The sequence below is a fragment of the Kryptolebias marmoratus genome, linkage group LG6, assembly GCF_001649575.2.
Source record: "Kryptolebias marmoratus isolate JLee-2015 linkage group LG6, ASM164957v2, whole genome shotgun sequence".
NCBI classification, from domain to species: Eukaryota; Metazoa; Chordata; class Actinopteri; order Cyprinodontiformes; family Rivulidae; genus Kryptolebias; species Kryptolebias marmoratus.
This window is the reverse complement of record NC_051435.1, coordinates 2180505-2202689: the sequence shown is the minus strand read 5'-3', so window position 1 is coordinate 2202689 and position 22185 is coordinate 2180505. Positions and strand designations below refer to the sequence as shown.

The 22185-nt window shown below is 42.8% G+C and overlaps 1 protein-coding gene across 5 annotated transcripts in view; it reads left to right on the top strand.

Annotated features, from left to right (window-relative positions):
- The window catches only part of col6a3 (collagen, type VI, alpha 3), a 48780-nt gene extending 28019 nt beyond the window's left edge, over positions 1–20761 (top strand). For 3 of the 5 annotated variants that reach the window (XM_037976130.1, XM_037976133.1, XM_037976134.1), the window contains 39 exons: positions 849–1460; positions 1645–2271; positions 2438–3037; positions 3985–4593; positions 4705–5039; positions 5125–5203; positions 5292–5437; positions 5809–5901; positions 5986–6039; positions 6689–6760; positions 6861–6887; positions 6973–7017; positions 7130–7183; positions 8552–8614; positions 8825–8890; positions 9008–9061; positions 9152–9187; positions 9261–9323; positions 9582–9644; positions 9730–9792; positions 10033–10095; positions 10420–10470; positions 10552–10587; positions 10682–10744; positions 10898–10960; positions 11133–11165; positions 11256–11292; positions 11383–11394; positions 11487–11980; positions 12080–12182; positions 12682–13383; positions 13458–13548; positions 13631–13686; positions 14890–15144; positions 15676–15735; positions 16448–16633; positions 18421–18480; positions 18888–19073; positions 20158–20761. In XM_037976130.1, coding sequence (XP_037832058.1) covers positions 849–1460; positions 1645–2271; positions 2438–3037; positions 3985–4593; positions 4705–5039; positions 5125–5203; positions 5292–5437; positions 5809–5901; positions 5986–6039; positions 6689–6760; positions 6861–6887; positions 6973–7017; positions 7130–7183; positions 8552–8614; positions 8825–8890; positions 9008–9061; positions 9152–9187; positions 9261–9323; positions 9582–9644; positions 9730–9792; positions 10033–10095; positions 10420–10470; positions 10552–10587; positions 10682–10744; positions 10898–10960; positions 11133–11165; positions 11256–11292; positions 11383–11394; positions 11487–11980; positions 12080–12182; positions 12682–13383; positions 13458–13548; positions 13631–13686; positions 14890–15144; positions 15676–15735; positions 16448–16633; positions 18421–18480; positions 18888–19073; positions 20158–20198 — 6353 coding nt within the window. In that variant the 3' untranslated portion in view covers positions 20199–20761. The remainder of the gene's footprint in view (positions 1–848; positions 1461–1644; positions 2272–2437; positions 3038–3984; positions 4594–4704; positions 5040–5124; positions 5204–5291; positions 5438–5808; positions 5902–5985; positions 6040–6688; positions 6761–6860; positions 6888–6972; positions 7018–7129; positions 7184–8551; positions 8615–8824; positions 8891–9007; positions 9062–9151; positions 9188–9260; positions 9324–9581; positions 9645–9729; positions 9793–10032; positions 10096–10419; positions 10471–10551; positions 10588–10681; positions 10745–10897; positions 10961–11132; positions 11166–11255; positions 11293–11382; positions 11395–11486; positions 11981–12079; positions 12183–12681; positions 13384–13457; positions 13549–13630; positions 13687–14889; positions 15145–15675; positions 15736–16447; positions 16634–18420; positions 18481–18887; positions 19074–20157) is intronic. The other 2 variants (XM_037976131.1, XM_037976132.1) reach the window with 2 other exon arrangements.
- Positions 20762–22185: the final 1424 nt, after the last annotated feature.

The window sequence follows — 22185 nt, the reverse complement described above, 5'->3', positions numbered from 1 at the left end:
GTTGTCGACGTCACCCCAGAATCACGTCTTGTACCTGGTATGTTATCAAACATGGTCTATTGCTGACCCGAGCCCTTGTCTGTCTCCTTTCAAGCGCACTTAAGGACCAAAATCTAGTGTGGCACGTGTAGTTCTCAGTGTGCATGCCATAATAAGTGTTTCAGTGCTTTCCTTCGGGTAAATTTGCAGTCAGAAAAGGGCAAAGTGGCTCGTCAGAAACAGGCCCCAGATTGATCATTAGCCAGTGAGACTGCTTTTAGCAAAGGTTGTGACTGTTTTAGTGATTGATCCTGACAGAGCTGAGCAAGAATTTTAAACATATATTGAAACTGTGTTACCCAATGTCAAAACACAATCTACCATTGTACCATTGTTGGTACGTATATAATGCTTTCTTTTTTAGATCTACCCAAGACAAGGTATTTCTAATACCATTCTTCAATCATTTTTTTTTTTAGCAAACCTTAAATTGTTTGTTTTGGTCAGTTTGACAAGAAATAAAACCTTTTCAGCGGTTTTTCATCCACCATTTTGTATTAATCATATTAGTAACTTTCTATCTTTGATACCAGATTTTACAAAAGAACTCATGTTGTCCAAATCAATCAATCAAAGTTTTACATGAACTCTTACTCTTGTTTTCTTTCACATATGCACATAGTCACCTACAAACAAAGTACGAACCATCCACTCTGCAAGGCTCTTGCACAAAATGGCTCTTTTCACAAAGTCAAAATGTTGCTATCAGATCCTAATTTCCAATTGCATCAGAAGTTTGGGGTTTTTACATTTAGATCACTTCTAAGACAGAGCATAATGTCACTACATTTATTTTTTCTCCTTTTCAGCGGAGTCTCAGGGCCCTAAGAAGGATATTGTTTTCCTCGTTGATGGATCTGTCAATGTTGGACGGGAATTCCCCATCATCCAGGAGTTCATCCGCAGGGTGGTGGACAGCCTCAATGTGGGCGAAAACAAGATCCGGATCGGTGTAGTCCAGTATGGCGACTACGCTCAGGCTGACATGTATTTGAATAGCCACACAACAAAAGAAGGCGTTTTGAACGGCATCAGGGAATTGAGGCAGAGAGGAGGAACGCAGCGTAACTTGGGCCAGGCCTTGCAAGTTCTTAGACAGGATATTATGACACCAGGACGAGGAAGCAGAAAGCAAGAGGGCGTGCCACAGTTTGCAATCATTGTGTCCAGTGGGCCTTCTACAGATAATATAAATCGTGAAGCCATTTCCCTCAAACAATCTAAAGTTATTCCCTTCAGCATTGGCACCAGAAATGTTAACCCAACAGAGCTGAAAGTAACCTCATACGTGCCCAGTTTTGCCTTCACAGTGGACGACCTTCCTGGCTTGTACACAGTCCAAGAAACTCTAATCAACAAAGTAACGGAAATGTCAGATGACGACATTGCAAGGTTACGCCCAGAGTACACAACTTTTACAGGTACTTACCTAAATTTGATTAAAGAACAGCTTAAAGTAACTTTATCTATACACTTGGCACTACCATAGTATGCGTTGAAACTGTTTGATTTTTTGTGTCATGATTTAGCTCCTTTATATTTGTGTATAACTAAGTAAGCATTAACCACCATTTGTTCCTGTGATTGTATTCTTGTTTTGAATAGCGATCACACCACCACCTGCAACAGGAGATAAGAGGGATGTTGTTTTTCTCATTGACGGCACAACAGCAACACGTAATGAGTTTCTATCCATCCGTGACATGATAGTTAGAGTTGTGGAGAAGTTGGATGTAGGACTAGACAGGGTCCGAGTTTCAGTGGTACAGTACAGTGATGACGCAAAACAAGAATTCCTTCTGAATGAGTACTCCACCAAAAGCGAGGTACGGCAGGCCGTGAGAAGACTTCAGAGCAAAGGTGGAAATCGTCTTAACACAGGTCGCGCTCTCGAGTTTGTCTCCAGAAACATCTTCCAGAGGTCTGCAGGAAGCAGAGTTGAGGAAGGCGTGCCTCAGTTCCTAATCCTAGTTACAGGTGGAAAATCTTCAGATGACATAACCCAACAAGCAGACCAGCTCAAGAGAAATCAAGTTGCACCTCTCGCCATTGGTTCAAGGAATGCAGACGTAGATGAACTGAGAATGATCTCCCTGAAGCCAGAGCTCGTATACACTGTCGACAATTTCCGACAACTTTCAAGAGTGGAGCCACAGCTGCTTAGATCAGTCGAAACGATTTCCAGCACTGACATCAGAGATTATGTTCCATCCGTGCCATCCGTGGACATCGGTAAGAAGTTATTTATAGATATGCATTTAGATTTAATTAGACTGAAGTAGCTAAAGTCAGTTACTCTTTTTTTTGTTAGCTTTTAAAGAATGACTTTTTAGGTTTAATGAAGATTGTGAAATTTTTCTTTTTTTAAAAAACTTGTATTTTTGTACTTTTCTTACAGACATCACTGATGTAGGTAAAAAGGACATCGTCTTCCTTATTGATGGCTCAGACATGACAGGTCCTGATGGAGTTGCTCATATTAGGGACTTCATCCGCACCATTGTTCGACAGCTCGATGTGCAGCCTGATAAAGTGCGAGTGGCTCTTGTTCAGTTTTCAGACAGAGTCCAAACGGAGTTCTCACTTAACTCACACAACAACAAGCAAGCCGTTATCTCTGCCGTGGACAGACTCCGTCAGATGGGTGGACGCTCCTCACTGCTGGCTAATGCCATTAACTACGTATTAGAGAACGAGTTAAAACCAACCGCTGGCGTTCGTCTGTCTGACGCCTCCCAGTATCTTGTTGTTCTCACGGGTGGACGCTCCGCCCAACCCGTCTCCGTCTCTGGACCTCTGCTAAAGAACAAGAAAGTGAACTGCATTGCTCTTGGAACTGGAAATGCTGACATAAATCAGCTAAAAGAAATTGCCACAACCTCACAAGATGTTATTACTATTCCTGCATTCCCAAACTTGCCAGCAATGAAAGAAAGGTTTATTGCCAGACTTAGTGAAACGCCGAAGGTGATTTTACCAGCTCCTATAGATCCCAGTGGTAAGTTATGAAAATATTTACACAACCCCAATTCTGACAATGTCAGGAGGTTGGGTAAAATGTAAATAAAAACACAATGCAATGATTTGCAAATCTCATAAACCTATATTTTATTATCAATGACATATAAAAAATGCTAAAACAAATGCTGATTTGCAAAAAACATTGCATTCTGTTTTTATTTACATTTTGAAAAACATTAAAACTTTTTCAGAATTGGGGTTGCACTTCTTGTACAGAATCTGCACGGTTAGAGAATGAATGCATGGGACAGCACCAAAAACGTCCTGGGGCTTGGTTCAGGCCCACCGAGTGGCAAAACAAACCCTCTGACTAAATGAGAATGCAAACTGTGTGAGCAGCTTCAAAGCACAAAAAGTCTGACTAAAATTAAGAAACATTTTTGTGCCATTGTCTGTCCAAAGGTTTGACAAACCATGGATTAGAAAGATGACAGACGAGCCATCTTTAGTCTTCGGAGCTGAAATGTTTTTGCCCGTATTTGATGGGGAAAACAATGTTCTTTCTGGTCTGCATTGTGGACAAGGATTAAGCAATAAGTTGGACAATGGTCCGTGCAAATGTCTATTTGAGTGCCAGACCTGTTGTCAGATGAGCTCCAGTTTCCTCCATGTGCAGCTCAGATTTCTGTGACAGCGCAGTGTCCTGACAATCCCATTAACAAGAGAAAACAGAGAGGCTTGTTTTAAGGAAATACTGAATGAGGAGCTTCTCGTTGTCCTTATTTGGACAGTGACCACTAGGAAACAACAACTGACTTGTCCTGTTTTTCTTTAAATAAACATTGAAACCTTGATGATGATTTTGCCACTCAGGAAGGGGGTTGATGATGCATTCCTTCTCTTAACTTGTGTTCCAGTTGTGGTCTACAGATTTTCCCAGCATCCATTTGTTTTTCATTGTTCGTTTATTTCTTCTCTTTCTAGTAGAACAAACTCCATCTAAAAAGGCTGACATTGTTTTCCTAATGGACGGATCGCAGAACTTGGGTCGAACCAACTTCAATGCAGTCAGAGAGTTCATAATGAACCTAATCGATCTGTTCTTCAATGAGCGGGACAACCTGCGTATCGGCATTGCCCAGTACGCCACAGACGTGGTCGACGGCTTTTACCTGAACACACACAGGAACAGGGATGACATTATAGATGCCATTGGTGAAATAGATTATAGAGGTGGATTCAGAATCAACACTGGGGCAGCCATTCGCCACATTCAAGACGTTCATTTTACAAAGCAGAAAGGCAGCAGGATCGATGAAGGTGTCCCTCAGATCCTCATGGTTGTGACAGGAGGGCCCTCGTCAGACAACAGCAAAACGGCCATCCTGGGTCTGAAAAACAAGGGCGTAAAGGTGTTCGCTGTTGGAGTGGGGGACATTATGGAGGAGCTGGAATCGCTGGCGAGCAGTGCTTCCACTGTTGCCCGAGCAGACACCTTCCAGGGGCTTTCAGAGCTCAACGAGCAAATCCTGGAGGCTCTGCATGATGAAATAACGGGGACGGGGACGACGTGTGAGCAACAAGTAACTAGGGGTGAGGGAAATTTTATTAAGTTTTATTAAGTTATAAGAGCTGTTTGAGCTAAAATGTTCTTCGGACGTTGTTCAACAAAAATATCTGAAGTACGATTATGTTGTTTCACAGCCTGCGACATTGAGGTGTTGGTGGGCTTCGACGTGTCTGGCCGGAACATCTTCAGTACCCAGACTAACCTTCAGAGCAAGATGGGCGCCATTCTGCAGAGGATTTTCAAAATGGCATCGATCAGTTGCTCAGGTGGGCAGAGTCCCTCAGTCCAAGTGGGTATGCTGGCCTTGGATTCTGGCTCCGTGCCCGTCCAGTTGGACTTCACAGAAAGCGCAGACGTGCTGTTTGAGAACTTCAAACGCCTGCAGACTCGGGGTCCGTTTATCCTCAATGGCAAGACGATCACAGCTTACAATGACAGGTTCAAAGTCAGACAGGACAACACCATCAAGGTTGGTTTTCGAAACAGGAGAGGTCTCAAGCCATTCCTGATTTATACTTACCATTACTTATCCATTGTCTTTTTTAACCCTGAAGATTATAATTCACCTGACCGACGGTCTCGATGCCCCTTACGCTGAAATGAAAAGGCGAGTCGAGGAGCTTCGTATGTCAGGTAGAGAACTTCCAGCTGAAACCACCGGCTGTCTTCACGTCTTAAACGTAACTAGGATAAGGAGGTTTGTTAACTTCATCCCAAACAGGAGTGAACAGCTTCATTCTGGTTGGACTGGAAGGGGTGCAGAAGTTTGAGGAGGCTTTGCTGTTGGAGTTCGGCCGTGGCTTCAGGTACACCAGACCGTTAAGACTCAACGTCATGGACCTGGACTACGAGCTTCTTGAGGAACTGGTGAGTACTGATCATTTATCCTCTTGAAACATGAAATATTTACGTCAAACGAGATAGACCAACTTTAAACAAAGGAGGTGGTCTCTGATGACAGCCTTTTTTTCTCTAATTCTAACCTTCATGCCTGTGAGCGAAACTTCTGTCTGAACCAGGCAAACAAAGACCCAAATGTCTCCCTGTAGGGAGGGGAGAGGGGTTAATCTGCATAAACAGAGCATCTCAGACAACCTAAAGCTTGGAACTCCCCGCTCTCCATCTTTGAGCTGAAAAAAAAAACTGTTTTGTTTTCAATCGTTAATGATTTTCTATCTCCTGGATGACTGAGAATTTACACCAGCGTCCTAAAAAAACGTCTCATTTTAATCATTCAGGACAACGTAGCGGAGAGGGAGTGCTGTGGAGTGCCGTGCAAATGTACCGGTACCAGAGGAGACAGAGGAGCTGTCGGACTGCCAGGATATAAGGTAACTTTAACCTCTTCAAATAAAAAGAAATGTCTACACTGGAACACTTTTTTCAAGCTAATGCGTGTTTATTTTGTCTTTCAGGGTAGTCCGGGACTGCCAGGAAGCCCTGGACATCCTGGTGATGAGGGAGGACCTGTGAGTTTGGACATGTTGATTTTATTTATTGTCTTATTATTTATAAACAACCTGTTCAGTGACAACATCAAGATGGTTTATTCTGCCATGATGGAGCCGTTAGCTGTGTGAAGCGGACAGATACGTGCATTTAGCAAAGCGTTACAACACATTAGTTAGTTGTGTCGATGTTATCAGCCAAGGTTAGCTCATCGCACCGAACTGCAGATTGAGTTCAGCGGTCCAGGCCAGAACCACTGCACCTCCCATCAGACCTCTGAGCATCAAACCTCCAAACTGGGACTTTAAGATGGTGGCGGTCAGGGACACAAGGAGCCACGTTTGGTTGGTATCAGGGAGCAGACTTCAGTACGGGAGCCCAAGAAGAGCGATAAACGGGAGGGCGGGTGAAGGGGACAGAAACTTTACTTACAGGTTCTTGTCTTCTCTGGACTTTGACAATCTGAGGAGCTTCCAACGAAATGAAAGGAGCTGCTGAACATGAGATGAATACGTTGCTGATTTTAGGAGGAAATTCACCATTTTTTTTAACCAGGAATCACACACCGACATTTTAAATTAACAGAGAAGTGTTGCCATCCAACTTGAGGAATAAACATTGATCACATGACCTCTGATGGCAGTCATTTGTCCTTTTCTGCGATTTCAGGGAGAAAGAGGACACCCCGGCGTGAACGGGACTCAAGGTTTCCAGGGATGTCCTGGACCGAGAGGTCTCAAGGTAAAACTTTCAGTTTAATCGTTCAGATTGTTACTGCAAAAATTAAACACGTATTTATTAATGTAATAAAATGATTTAAAATCATCTGTCTTCTGCTTAGGGCTCCCATGGGTTCTCAGGAGAGAAGGTGAGTGATTTATGTAAATAAAAACAGACAAGTTGTGAAAAAAAGAAAATTAGAAATCGGATAACTCACTGCTGCTTTGTCGCAGGGTGAATTAGGAGAAATCGGACTCGATGGCATCAATGGACAAGAGGTAAGCGTGTCTCACGTCACATATTTAACTCACAAATTAATGTGATTTGCGTTTGTGTGGCGAAACTCATACAGACTGTGAACTTGAACTGGTGTCTCCAACGTGTCTGCAGGGTCAAAGTGGAGTCGCCGGGCCGCCGGGTGACCGAGGAAGTCCTGGCAGAAGAGTAAGAGACGAGAGATGAAATGAGTTTATTCACTTTGGTTTTCATGTTAGCGTCCAGGTACAGCAGCAAGAAAATTAAAATACAGTAAATAAAATATAAGAACAGGTGGGTTCATGCAGTACCAACACACCAATAATGTTTATTCCCAATAAACACAACAATTTTATTTAAAATAACTAAAAAAAAGCAATAAAGAAGAAGATTAATGAAACAAACTGAACTTATAGCTGGTTTGTAGCTTCCAGTAAAAAACATTAATAACATTTTATCAAAAGGTTGATATTAAAAAATTATTTAGATTGAAAGAACGTTAAAATAACTTTCAAATAATCCCAAAATTATGTATTTTTGTTAAAAAAAAAGAAGATTTTGGGATTAATAACATCCTGGATTTGTCTTTTAATTTTTTCAGTGGTTAGAATAATAATAATCAGTTAACTTTAAAAAAAAAACTGATACTTTTATTCACAGAAAAAATGGAGTTTGTTACTAAAAAATATATTTCCTCTTTATTTTACTGGTGAAAAGAACAATTATACTGGTTTATTTTTTGGTTAAATTTAATTAAAGACAAACTTACCATCTGCTGGGTTGTTGTAAAGGTTGGAGAAAAATAATAAAATTATACAACAACTATTTCTCAAATATAAAGAAAACAACTGAGTGTTATTCCAACTAATTTAGAATAACAACTTAAAAGTACAGTTCGGCCATGTAAGATTCAAACTTACTAGGTTTGCATTTAAAATAAAACAAAATCATAAAACTGTTCAAAAAACGTCGCCATTTTACAACTCCGTTCCGCCATTTTGTAAAAAAAGAACGACAGAAAATTAGCCGACAGCAGATCAAAGAAAAAAGGAGGAAAATCTCCCAGAAATAATTTAAAATGTTTTTTTAATCAAACATAACCGGTTACAACACTCATAAACAAAAAAAGTGACAAATAATCGCATTTTTATAAAGTTATAACCAAATAATTACTTAGCTTAACGTCGGACGGTCCGGAGCTCTTCCCGCCAAGCAGCGACCTCTCCGGCGTGCGTCACTGAATAAGGTCCCCCGGCAAACAAAAGGTCCGTAGGAACCATAAACACCAAATTTAACTGATATCTGAACGGAAACGCTTAGAAATAGCGAATAAATAACAAAAACAAAAAAAATACTCCCTAAATGTTTTATTACAGCTTAATCTATAAGAACAGTTTCACTCAGCTGCACAAGTTTATCAGGAATGTGAAAATGTTTGTTTATTAGGTAAAAGGTGGATGAATTAAAGAGTCTGGTGGCAGTTTCTGTTGTTTTCTTTTACATAATTAAAAAAACATAAACAGAATACTAAATTATACTATTTTTTGTTCTTTATAGGGTCCTAAAGGCACCAAGGGTCAAGCAGGAGACGTTGGAGAAAGAGGACTCAGAGGAGACCCTGTTAGTTTTCATTTATCGTTTAATAATTACATTAATTTATTTGCTCTAAACTGTGAGCAGAGCTAAAATAATTTCTAATTTCATTGTTTGGATGTTCCTGAGCCTGACATCAGTTTCTGAGGCTGTGCATGTGCAAATAAAAACATATTTTTGTCTGATTAAGATGGTTTTTAGGGTTTTGAAGCCGAATAAATGATATCTGTTCAACAGGGAACGAGTGGGCGAGATAACGACCGAGAAGGAGCTAAAGGAGATCCCGGTGATGCTGGACAGCCGGTAATGGCATCCTGAACGTTTATTGCTTTAAAAACAATAAAAAAGACATTTAAAAGTATTTAATCTGTTTGATATGAAAGTGTCGTTAAAGCTGGGATGTCTGTTTTAAAACCACAGGGTCAGCCCGGTGAGAATGGAAGGACGGGAGGTCCTGGTGATCTTGGAAGAAACGTAAATGACTCTTTGTTGTTTTAAATCACTTCTAATCCCTAATTTCCACTTCTTCTTCTTTTTACCAAGACTAAACTGTTTTATTAATAGGGACTTGATGGCAGAAGAGGTCCGCCTGGACCACCTGTAAGTCTCCTCTGAATTATTTGAGCTTTTTTTCAGCAACCATGACGTTTAATCACACTGTGGTTTAATTAAGGGACGCCCCGGAGCAGCTGGAGATCAGGGGCAGAAGGGCCAGCCTGGTGTTGCAGGATCCAGAGTAAGTTTCTGACTCTCTTCACAACATTTGACAAATCCTAGCTATAGAATAAAGTCAAATAACCAGAAATGTCTCAAAGCGAATGCTGTTGTTGGACTTGAACAGTCGTATTCTTTGGCAGTTTAAGCTACAAACTGCAAACTGTTTTGAGTGGAGAATTTGTTTAACCACAAGTTTATTTCTCACCCACTGGCTGATTCACAAGCTCCCAAAGGAAGGAAAGTTGTAAAACATCTGCCTCTGCTTGTGCTTTTCAAGGGTCCAAGTGGACCAATCGGCATAAAAGGACAGAAAGGAGAAGACGGGAACCCCGGACCGAGGGTGAGTGAAACCGCGTCGGGTCGCTTTTTTCTAAAAAAAGACAACTTCAAACTGAACTGTGCTGTCAAAATGTTCTATGGTCCAGGGTCGAGGAGGAGCCCCAGGTCCAATTGGAGATAAGGGTCGAAGAGGACCTCTTGGACGAAAGGTACGGGTCCGAACGCGGCGCGTCTCGTGTTCTCGTTTCATTTGTAAACACGCCGCTCTGAGCCAACCTCTCTCACATTTCTCGGCACATATTTGGAGTAGATCTGAGCAAACAGGAAGGAGCTGCTGAAGATTTAAGGCCCTGCCTGCAAAAAAAGAACCAGATGGCCTTTATTAAATCTGCAGAACTCAAAGAAACGTTTTACACACGATTTTATGCTCATTCTGTGTTTCTTTGCAGGGCGAGCCAGGAGAACCAGGGATCAAGGGTGACATCGGACCCGAAGGCCCCCGTGGAGAGCCTGTAAGAACAAACCCACGTGTCTGTATGAAATAAACACCGTTCATAATGTAGTGATGTTGATGGGACTATGTCAGCTGGAGCAGAGCTTTGGACCGGCCCGGGTCGAGGTCTAAGGACCGGTTTTCATCCATCAGCAGGAAAGACGTGGCGTGTTTTTAAGGAGTTTTCTTCCTCCGTGATATAAACCAATTCAGTGCATTTCAGGGTAAAAGATGCTGCGACCGTTAGAAGAAGAAGAAGAAAGTTACTCTCACCGAGCAGGCGTGCAGGAAGAAACCCAGACAAACAATCGTTTCCTGATATCTGTTTTTGTTTTCCTCTCAGGGTCTGGATGGCAGAGATGGGGCCGGTATTCCAGGACCCAAAGGGAAAAAGGTAAAGGATCTTTAAGACTCCTGCAGCACTAAGTAGAGCTGGTTCTGGTTTCTGTTAATGAATCTTTGCTGTTCCTTAAAGGGGGACGCAGGTTTCCCAGGATACCCCGGAGCGAAGGTAATAAAAGTTCAATTTCGTTACACATTCAAGCCTGGATCTACCTTTTTGGTTGAGATTTTTTTAATTTATTTGCCCCTTCTGTTGGTCTCAGGGAGAAGCCGGAGATCCTGGCACTCGAGGCGGACCTGGACCCAGAGGAAACCAGGGACAACGAGTAAGATTTCAGTTCACATTTACATGACAGCCGTTTTCCTCTGAGTCCACAAATATCGACTTTAATACTTTTTAGCTCAACAGTATAACACAATCCTGCACACGAGAGGCTTTGCTGTTTGGCTTTAAAGGTGAATAATTTGTCTGTTTCCAGGGTGACTCTGGGAATATTGGCCCACCTGGACAGAAGGGCGAGGTTGGATATCCTGGACCTTATGTAAGCATGTTAAAACCGTCTGTACCTGTTCTGTAGACTAAACCGTTCAAAGTTCAAGCGAGGAGACCGTGAGCCTCTGAGGAGCCTCGGGTCGCCTGCAGACCGCAACCGAAGGGCCTGATGTCCATCCTTCCTGGGTTTTCTGTTAACGCTGCTGTTTTTGCTCCGACAGGGCGCCAAAGGACCAAGAGGACCGGGCGTTGTGGTAAGCTCTTCTTTTTTTTTTACTTTAAATCTAACAAAGTAAAAGGGAAAACACCCTTTTAGTGCTGGTTCTGACTTTTTTTCCTTTCAGCAATGTGACCTGGTCAAGAAGATCAGGGATAACTGCCGTAAGTACATCTGATGAGTTTATTTGACTGAAGTATGCTGCTGTCAGGGTGATTTCACTGTCTGATCATGTTTTGTGTTTTCTTCACCAGCTTGCTGTTATGGTAAGTACATGAAGTGTATTTTTAAAGAGTATTAACGCCTCAGGCTCCTGTTTGTTTGTGCAGTAAAGTGAACTTTATGTGGCGGATTTTAGGGAAGCTGGAGTGTCCTCTCTACCCCACGGAGCTGGCCTTCGCCCTGGACGTCTCTCAGAACGTGGACCAAACCACCTTCAACAACATGCGGGACACGGCCGCACGCCTGGTCAAAGACATCACCATCGCCGAGAGCAACTGTCCGCGAGGCGCCCGCGTGGCCCTGACCCTCTACAACAACGAGGTGATCACCGAGGTCCGGTTTGCCGACGCCATTAAGAAGCGCGCCCTGGTGGAGCGCATCGAGGGCCTGCAGATCCCGAGGTCCAAAAAGGCCCCAAGCTTGGACACGGCCATGAGCTTCGTGGCCCAGAACACCTTCAAGCGGGTCCGCAGCGGTTTCCTTATGAGGAAGGTGGCCATCTTCTTCGTCGGCCATCGGATTAATCAGAGGCAGATCGTTTCCAACGCAGCACTCCGTCTCCACGACGCTGGAATCGCCACCTTGTTTTTGGTCAAAAATGAGGACACAATGCTGAACAGAGCGGTGCAGGTAGCGCCAAACCCAACGGACGTCTCGGAGCTTTCATTCCTTTTTCCGCACGCAGATTTATTCCAAACGTTTTTCCTTCTGTGTCTCCCTGCGCCTCAGGTCAACAACACAGAACTGGCCCAGGTGATGGTTCTCCCCGGCACTGGAAAGGCCGGGTACGATGCCGTCTTCAAGAAGATCATGAACTGCCACGTCTGCCTGGGTACGACGGGTTACAGAATCCACAGAAGTAGTTTGACCTTCAGAAGAAGATTGTTGAGTTTGTCTGAGTTCATGTTTTACTTTCTGGGACGTGACATAAAAAGAGTTATTCCTGTTCAGGTCTCTAAATTTATATCTTTTTCTTCTTCCGTCAACTTTAATGCGGCGTGAAGAGAAGCGAGCGCCTCGGCTGCAAGATGTGAGCCGTTACTTTTATTGGTGTTTCGTGTTACCATGGCGACGTAAATCACCAAAACGATCACAATAAAATAAACCATAAAAGGCTTCAAATCCTGTTAAAACTACTTAGTTTGAAATATCTGGTGAACAGCTGGAGGCAAAAATGTTGAAACTCTGCGACTGATTAGTTGTTTGGGTCAACCCAATTCAAGATGGCCGCCACAGAAAACTTTGTAAACGGAGAAGTCAGTTTTAGAGATGAATTTGATGCGGTGGAAGCTGTCAGTGTTCCTGCAGACAACTTGTTTTTTCTCTTTCAGACGCCTGCTCTCCTGACTCGACGTGTGACTACGTCCCTCCATCCATCAGCCGCGATCGCAGGTCGCTGACCTCTGACGTAGACATTGACGTGGCTTTCCTCATCGACAGCTCGGAGTCCACCTACCCGTCCGTCTTTCTGGAGATCAAGAGATACATCGCTCACACCGTGGAAGGCCTTCACGTGACGTCAAACCCCACGTCGTCCTTGCACCACGCTCGAGTGTCCGTCATCCAGCAGGCGCCGTACGGATTCCTCCAGAACAAGTCCGCCTCCCCCATCCAGGTGGACATCGGCCTGACGGAGCACCACTCGGGTCAGGACATCGTCCAGTTCCTGCTGGAGAAGACGCAGCAGTTGGAGGGCGGCCGAGCGTTAGCGGCCGCCATCGAGTCCACGGTGGAGGACGTGTTCGAGAGGGCGCCGCTCCAACGCCCCAGGAGGGTGCTGATTCTCTTCGTGACAGGAAGCGTCGAGGACGAAGAGGAGCAGCTGATTCGTGTCGCCACGGAGGTGAAGTGCCGAGGATACTTCCTGGTCATCTTCGGCGTGGGAGAAACTCTGAGCCCGAAGGACACTCAGGTCCTGTCGCGCTTGGCGAGCGAGCCTTCAGACGTCTTCTTCAAGCGGGTCGAAAGCATTTCTCACTTTTATAACAAACACATCCTGAACTTTGGCCAGCTGTTACCGAAGTACATCAGCTGTGAGTTCAGCCGTCGTTCTCCTCGTCGCCTAAGAATCTGCAGCAGTTTAATTCTGTGTTTCTCTGGATTTCAGTCGAAACGTCGGCGGAGCCGTCCAGCAGCTGCAAGGCGCTGCAGAGCGATCAGCCGCTGAAGAGTCCGTCGGCGTCCTCCCAGCAGCAGGAGTGAGTTCTGTTTAAAGTCCCATCGCCAGAGGAGGTCCGATTGGGGCTTCTTAACATTTTATACTCTTATATATATTTCCAGAAAACATCAGAAACATCAGGAAAGTCAACAAGCCGTTTCTGAAAGAAAGCACAACGGTAAGACAGATAAATTCAGCAGTTTTTACAGATTTCTCTGCATGTCTTCGTCTTCATCCTCCTCCTGACACCGTTAAACTCTCGGTTCAGAACTGAGAGGAAACTGAACCGCATCGAGGCTCCAGATGGTTCTGAGAACGATCTTTGGTTTTGTATTTTGGGATGTGGGTGTTCTCACCGCGGCCTTTAGGTTTAGAATCGCGTGGACAGAGAAATCTTTGTTACAAACAAAAAATAAAACAGAAGTTCAGACCTAAATCAGTTCTGATGATGAGGAAGATCAACGCAGGAAGGTTTTATAAGATTATAGTTTTTTTATCCTTTCAGCTTTGCGTTCACATGGAAACGCTGCTTTAGGAGCCCATAAAGGGATGTTTTAAAGCCTTTTGGAAACATTGGCGTGATAGATCCACCTCCTGCCTGACCTTTGACCCCAGAATCCACAGATTAGATGAAAATACCAAAAGGTTCTTTATCACTTTAGCAAACTGTTAACAAATACATGGAGTACACATTTAACAGGCCGACACTCAGCCTGATATGTTGTGAACATCGTGAGAAAAACCTGTCCCTCCACGGCCGTCCCATCTGTGGACACTGTCCCTGAAAAGCGTCCATTATGTCCTCGTATTTGGACTCAAACGACCCGCCGATAACAGCAGTTTAAAGTCTTCTTCCCTGGTTCAGGTGTCTTTTCCTGGCAGCGCCACAGCGCCACCCACAGGCCTGGAAGAGTTACTGCTGCTGTTGTTGTTGTTGGACAAACAGCTTGTTGTTTTTATTGTGTCTCTTTCTGGTGCATCATGAGAAAGACTTGTGACTTTAATTTAACGGATGTTGTTCTGATTCTGAAATAATTTCCAGTTAGAGGCGATCCACATATCTGCAGGCTTCAGAGGAGCAGAGGAAGCTGAAACTTCTTTAACCTGCCATAATTCAGGCATTAAAACATATAAAACTGTCTTTTTTTTACACAATATAAGCCTGTAATCAAGCAGGATTCCCTCTCCGCTGCTCTGTCGTCAGAAAACCAATCGTTTTCTGTTTCAGCTCTCTCGTTTCTTTACATTTCTACACAGATGTGTCCCAGATGTGTAGCTGAGGTCGTCTTTGTGACATCGTTTCGCTGAGAGCTCCATTTTTTCTGACGTCAGCAGCAGTTTATGTTGTTAATCCCAGCTCCTTCACGTGTTCGCCTTGCAGACGAGCTCCACGTCTCGAACGTCACCTCCAGCAGCCTGAAGCTGCGGTGGACCAACTCCGACCCCAAACTCTTCGTCTACTTCGAAGTGGTCGTGACCCGGCTGCGGGACCACGCCCTGGTTCTGAGGACCAATGTGTCCGGCACCGAGATTTCTGTCGACAACCTGGAGAGCGCTCAGGCGTACCACGCTGTGGTGACGGCGCTCACGGCGGAGGGCCAGGTTGTCTCCACGCGCAAAGGGATCATCAGGACCAGTAAGGATTTAAACGTTTTCACTCACTTTAAGTCTTCGTGAAGGTTCACCAAACCGTGGAAGCTGTTTTTATCTTTCATCTCTGGACCAGTCGTGGTTTTTGTTCTTCCTGGGATCGTAAAAGTCTAACCGGAGAACTTAAAACCAGAAAAACAAATCAAACCCCAGAACCGTGACACCAACAGAGCTGAGGTTTTATCGTCTTAAATTGTTCTTTTATTGTCTGTTTTAACTTATTGCTTTTTTATTGTTTCAAGCTTGTTTGACTGAGCTGTAAATCACTTCGGGCAGCTGTTGTTGTTGGTGGTGAAAGCCAGAACCCAGACTGCTCTACATCGATTACGTTGTGTTTTCTGCCTTTGTTTGGTAATTTGTTGAGGAACCTTGATGAGCGCTGGATCCTGAATGAGTTCGATTTTGGATTCTGTGGTCAGAAGAAGAGTTAAATTAGCTGTAAAACTACTACTGTCTGGCTTTGCTGGTTGTTTAAAAGCTTTTCTTTGAGTAATCTGATCTTCTGCTGGTTTCGCAGGAGCAGCCGGTCACGTCAGTGGTGCCGTAAGAAAACCGGCGCCGGAGAAAACGAAAACCGGTGAGTGGCTCTCCAGCTCCGGCTGTGTCCCGCGTGGGTTTTATTTATTTATTCATGTGTACATCTGCTGATCTCTTCCATCAGCAGCAGCCAAAAGAGACAAAGCTCTGGACTGAAAACGAAGCGCTAACATGTTGTGTTTAAATCAACCTTAATGATGCCTTTCCTGAGTTTTATTGTCAAGATGAGCAACTAAAACCAAGACAAACCAGGTGGCCCTCACAGAAACGTTGCTGAACATCTCCCTCCTTTATAACATAACGTCCTGTAACAAACAAGGCAGCTAACAGAGAATTATCTGTCAGTTCGGATGAAATCTGAGCACCGATGGGGCTGAAGTCTGCTTCCTTTTATGGGAATCAGAGGCATGAAGCGAGAACATCTTTCCTCCATCGTTCTTCTTCTGCAGCCATAAAAACGCTCCTGACTCGGTGTTTCAGAGCTGAACTTTGATTCTCCGGGGAAACAGAAACCTGAGGACCTCGCAGCATCGTAAACTAACATTTATCAGCAACTAACTTTTCAGTTCATCTGTAAAAACTCATTTAAACGCAGTGACACCTCCTCTTTGGAGAAAGGAACCGTTTAAACTGCTTGTCTAGTTTTGTTTTTTAATTTCACCTGTTTCAGATGAAATCAACACAGACTCATCCTCTCTCCCTGTCTGTCCTCCTCACATCTCTTCTTCTTTCTGATTTCTTGCATGTTCTAGCTAACGAACTTGCAGACCCATGCTCTCTTGACTATGACGCTGGACTGCCGTGCACAGACTATCAGGCTAAGTGGTTCTTTGACAGGAACAATGGGTTCTGTGCACAGTTCTGGTATGGAGGTTGTGGAGGCAATGAGAATAGGTTCGACACAGAGGCCCTGTGCTTGAAAAACTGCATGAAGTCAGGTAAGTTGTTGCCAGGATTTCTGGAGGAATGTGCTTCACGAGCTAAAACACAACTTAAAACCACAGATTAGCATCGTCTGCACACCTGGTGCACATGGCTCCAGACAGCTAATGTTTAAACTTTATGTTTTAAAAGTCAACAAACTGACGTGAAACGACTTAACTGAACAAATGTTATTTGTTCAAAAACACAGCAGTCATGTTTTATTTAAAGTATTAATAATAATAATAATAATAAGACCCAAAGAGAAAAAGTCTCTTGGACAACCTCCATGTGATCCTCGCTGTCCTCAAATAAATAAAAGAAGATAAGTTAACAAACAGAGTTTGATTAATACGCTACAAACTCAACAGATCTGCCTGGAAGATTTTTATTTGTTTCCATTTTAACACACGACCCTTCAACTTCTCCCTGGAAGGAAGATTAATCATCGTTAAAGGTTTTATTTTATTCCCTAAAACTACAACAAATAAGTCCTTCTGCAGTTTGATGACAATAAAAAGCAGCTTTTCTGTTTAAATTTGGAGCTTTAAAACAGTCTGACATGGTGTCAAAAAGCTCATCAGACTAATAAATACTGAGAGTAAACGTTACATTCAAGACTAAAAACATCACGACTGAGCCACTAAACAAACCGACAAAATATAAAAACATTTTGAACATTTTTATCAGAAATAAAATGGCGTCGTTTAAAAACAATTTTGATATTTTGATTTTAAATCCATACAGAACCTTTAAGGTGCCAATGTTTTTAACCTTCTGGATATTGTTATAATTAGTTGTTTGTAAAAACAACATTAGAATTTGACCAATCAGGGCAGGTTGAAGGAAATAATCTTGTTTACAGAGATAATTATACTGTTTGTTGTGCTTTCTATGTAAGCTTTTAAACTGTGAAGAAGAAGAGAAGAAGAAATTTATTTATTTTGTAAATCAAAGATTTTTTTAAAAAGAAAAATCACTAATATAACATCAGGAGCTCTTTAAACTTAGATCTGCATTAAAATAAGTTAATGAATTAACTAAAAAAAAGAAGATAACTTTGTAAAAATGTTAAAATACTTAAATATTGTCACAGTAATATTTTATTTAAATAACAATGTTGTATTTATTGGGCCTAAAGCAAATCTAATGCTAAATGCTGTTAGCAAGCTAACATTTGGCTAGCACAGAGAATGACTTTAATCTGTAAATCCTGATGTTAGCATTCAAATAACTTAGCATGTAAAATTACTAATCATTCACTGTGTGGCACTAAATTACCCCTGAAAAAATCCAAATTGTTTTTTAAAATCCCTAATTTATATTTAAAACTCTTCAATAGGTCTATACGAGCTAATGCTAAAGCTAAAGTAGCCTGTTAGCAAGCTAACTGACGTTTGGTTAGCTCAACGAGCTCCAGTGTCAGTTCTAACTTCTAAAATGACAACATCATCAGTTTAAGGATAATTTTATTATTTAAAGTGTTGTGATAATTATTCTGAATCAGAGAATTTTGTCAGGAAATGTTTCTGATAACCGCAGACTGAAATTCATCTCCATGTCTGTCAAACAGAAGCTTTAATGAACAGATAATATAAATTAAATGTGTATTTTTGTCTTTCTGTTAGTGTTTTGTAAATATTAAGCTGCCAGTTTGTACGTTTAAATGGTTTCAGGTAAAAAATAAAGAAGCAAATGTGAAACAGGATGACAAACAATCTCTGTTTTACTGAAATGTCTTATTTTTAATCTTTTTTTCTGCTCTTTTTTAGAAGAAATAACGTTGATATTTCATATTTTGCAGCTCCGGAGCCTCAACCGCAGGAGCAGCAGGCTGAACAGGTGGAGATCCTCCCGGCTCCCGGTGAGAACGGTTTTTACTTTCATTTTTATTGATTAAAGTCGTCCCAAACCTTTCTGTGAACGCACATGCTAATAAATTAACCAAACAAGCAAATTCACATCCACATGAAAACCTGATTTAATTCAGCTGGTTTTTGGTTTAATGTTGGACTTTTATTCTGGTATAAAGTCACCTTTTTCTTCAATCTGTGGTTCATCACCTTAAGGAACAAATAAAAGCTGTAAAATGAGAAGGTTGTAGATGTTTTAAATGGTAGAAAGCCAAAACTGAACCCAAACAGAAGGAAAATTTGAAAGATTAATTCCTATTTTTGGCAGTACCTCGTTTAAATTGGACCAAATTGCCAAAAAATCCAAACATTTCTTCCTCTAACTGAAGCTAAAACTGTTTCTGCGTCTCTGCTTCAGCGGCTCTGACAGCCGTGGACATCTGTCAGCTGCCCAAAGACGAAGGGACGTGCGGTAAGTTTGTCCTGAAGTGGCACTTTGACGCCGCCAGCAAGAACTGCATTCGCTTCTGGTACGGAGGCTGCGGCGGAAACCAGAACCGCTTCGACGCGTACGAGCAGTGCGTGAAGGCGTGTGAAAAACCAGGTACCTGTTCACGTCCACCTCAGAGGCAAAGGTTTTTATAAATAAAGTCAGATCATTCAAAACGTTTAAAAGTTACAAATATTAAGTTGTTGTCAAGACGGGGGCTGAGCGTGGCGAACCCAATATGCAGACTCATAATTCCTTCTTCTAAAAAAAAACCTAATTTATTAACAAAAGAATCAAATGCAGAAACAAAAAGCTGACATGGCATCAAAACTAAACTAGACATGAGGAAGACATCCCAGCAGGGAACCAAGAACAATGAACCAGTGAGGAAGAGGAGAAAGTGAGCAGGTCATGAGGTGAAGTGGGCACAGGTGAGTGATGACGAGGAGCAGGTGGAGATGGGCGTGGCAATTAGCAAGAGCTGACGGAGGATAAGTGGAGAATGAAGACAAACGGGCAACAAACAGTAAACCAGGGGTCTCCAGTCCTGGTCCTCAGGGCCTCAATCCTGCAGGTTTTCCTTGTTCCTCTGCTCCAACACACCTGTTCTGAATCAATGGCTGATTAACAGGCTTCTGCAGGACATGAAGAGGTGATTTAACCATGAATCAGGTGTGTTGGAGCAGAGAAACAGGTAAAACCTGCAGGATGGTGGCCCTGAGGACCAGGATTGGACACCCCTGCAGTAAACCAAACCCAAAACAAAACACTAAATACAAAAAGAAACAAACCTGACAGCTGATCGAGCCGAGCGTTTTGATCCAAGAAAAAGTAAAATAAAACCAAGTTTATAGAAGTTTGAGTCTAAAAAAGAACATTTATAAGAAGCTATAAACAGAAAACCAGATTTCTTTAGGGGAATGCATATCGCCCGCCGCCTTACAAACAAAGACCTTCTACCATCCGTTCGCCCTCAGGGTTTACTTTGGAGGCAACATTGGCTTAGGTCGGGTAGCTGAGGCGGCCATTTTTATCAGGTCGAGTCCAATGGTTAGCAGGTTGTAGATGAAGACAAACAAACATGGCTGCCCATATTTCGTGGTGCTGGGTGATAAATAAAGTCTACCTTTAGACAAATAAATAACCAAACCTCTGCTGATTTCTTCCTTTTAAAGCTGATGGTATTTTTCTTTTCCAGCACCGGTCAACCAAGGAATCCTGGCCTCGATGAAAACATAGGACAGGCCTTCACTCGACCTGTTTTCAGGGGATCTTTGGAATAAAAGAAACATCCAAAATGGCCATACTGTAAAGAAACATTGCAGAAGCAATGATGGCTGCACTGGACTCAAACATGAACTTTATTCCCCAACGTCTTGAAGTAGTTTTTGTTTTGGGTTTTTTTCACAAGAAAAGAAGAAGTTTTGCTGCATGAATTGTTTAAACCTACTGGTGCTATACAACGTTTGTTTTACAGATTGAGTTAAAGAAATGCAGCGTTTTGGGTCTTGAACCGACAGCAAATATATCTGAATATATCGGACAGAGAGCAACAATATCTACACAAACGCAATGTCTTGTTTTTAATGTGTGACTTTAGAACCAGATCCACGTTCAGATTGTTCCGGAACCAGAGACCAGTCCAGCATGTGTTAGGTGCACTTCTAGATAAAAACAGAAACATGTTCAGCTTTTAAACAAAGGAATGTAATGATTCTTTATTTTCACTGAAGTTTACGTGTCAGTCTGTGTACGGGGGAAATAAAAACGAAGTAGACTTTCTAATAAACGTGAGCAACAGACTCCTTTCTTTCTTGTTTTGAATCGTTCGGAAACTGATGTTTGAAGAAACACAACAAACTTTATAAAATGGTTTTATGATCATGATTTCATTTCCAGGTTGAAGCAGATTTAAACGCTTCTGGAGCCATTTTTAAAATAAAAATTCTATCTTTATTTGTCTTTTTGGCAGATTTTATCCAAAAGTGAGGTTTTAATTTTCTGTGTTTGAGTTTTCAGATGAAGCTAAAAGGCTGAACACCAAATCTCCAAATTAAAGATGAATCAAATGATTTCAGAGTCACATTAACGCAGCTCAGAAGGAGATGTTCAGCAGATTCGATGGTAAACCAAAACAGATCGAACCTCTGACCACAGACAAACTATCAGAGCTCGTCTTCAGTCCCAGCAGATGATGAGAGGCTGGTCCCACATCTGAAACTCTTCCTCACCAGAGGAACATTTCTCACACCCGAAGCCCTCCACGGGAAACAACTGCTCCCAATTAGTGGTTCGAGCTGACATATTTACACCAGCGCTGCCTTTTTCTCTCTGGGTGAGCTCTTGTTCTCGAGGATTTACTCGTGTTTACCTCCCAAGATGCTGCTTTTCGTCCCGGGATGCTTTTTGTTTATCTTTACGTCTGAAGCAGAGAAGGAGTCGCGTCTGGGAGCAGCGGAGGATAGAGTCCGTCTTTAAATATCCTGCTTGAAAGCGTTTTTTGATCCAAATCCCTGCTGTTTGTCCAGCTTCCTGTCTCCGTCCTCAGCTCGTTTTCTCTCAGGATTCCTGTCGACTGATGGATAAAGTAACTCATTAAGAACACATGCTGAGCCACAGAATGTGGTCAGATGGGGGTTGAGCTCATTTCACAGATGTTAGAAGTCACATCCTCATCATCCTCATCATCCTCATCATCATCATCATCATGTTCTCTGGAAACTGAGGAGATTAGAAACGGAAATTTTTAGTCAGTTTTGTATAACAAGGTTATTCCGGCAGAAATATTATGATATTACTGCAGGAATCGCCCACGGGGCTGCACCAGAAGTGCTACAGCTAGCTGCTGCTACAGCTGGTCCGTCTGTGGTCCTGAGGTTTGGATCAGGACCAGAAGAACCTGATCCTGGATCCAAGCGGCTGAAATGATCCTCCTCTGTAGGGAGATCAGGTGAGGAGGTCCATCGTCCTGTGAGGGGTGGGGGGTGGTGACCTGCTGCTCCTTCTGGAGGTTTTCTGGGTGTGTCCCTCTGGGAGGAGAACCCGGGTCAGAACCAGAACTCTGTGGAAGGATTATAAATCCCCTCTGGTTAGGGAACACCTGGAGATCCACCAGGAAGAGCTGCAGAGGGAGATGGATGGATGGATGGATGGATGGATGGATGGATGGATGGATGGATGGATGGATGGATGGATGGATGGATGGATGGATGGATGGATGGATGGA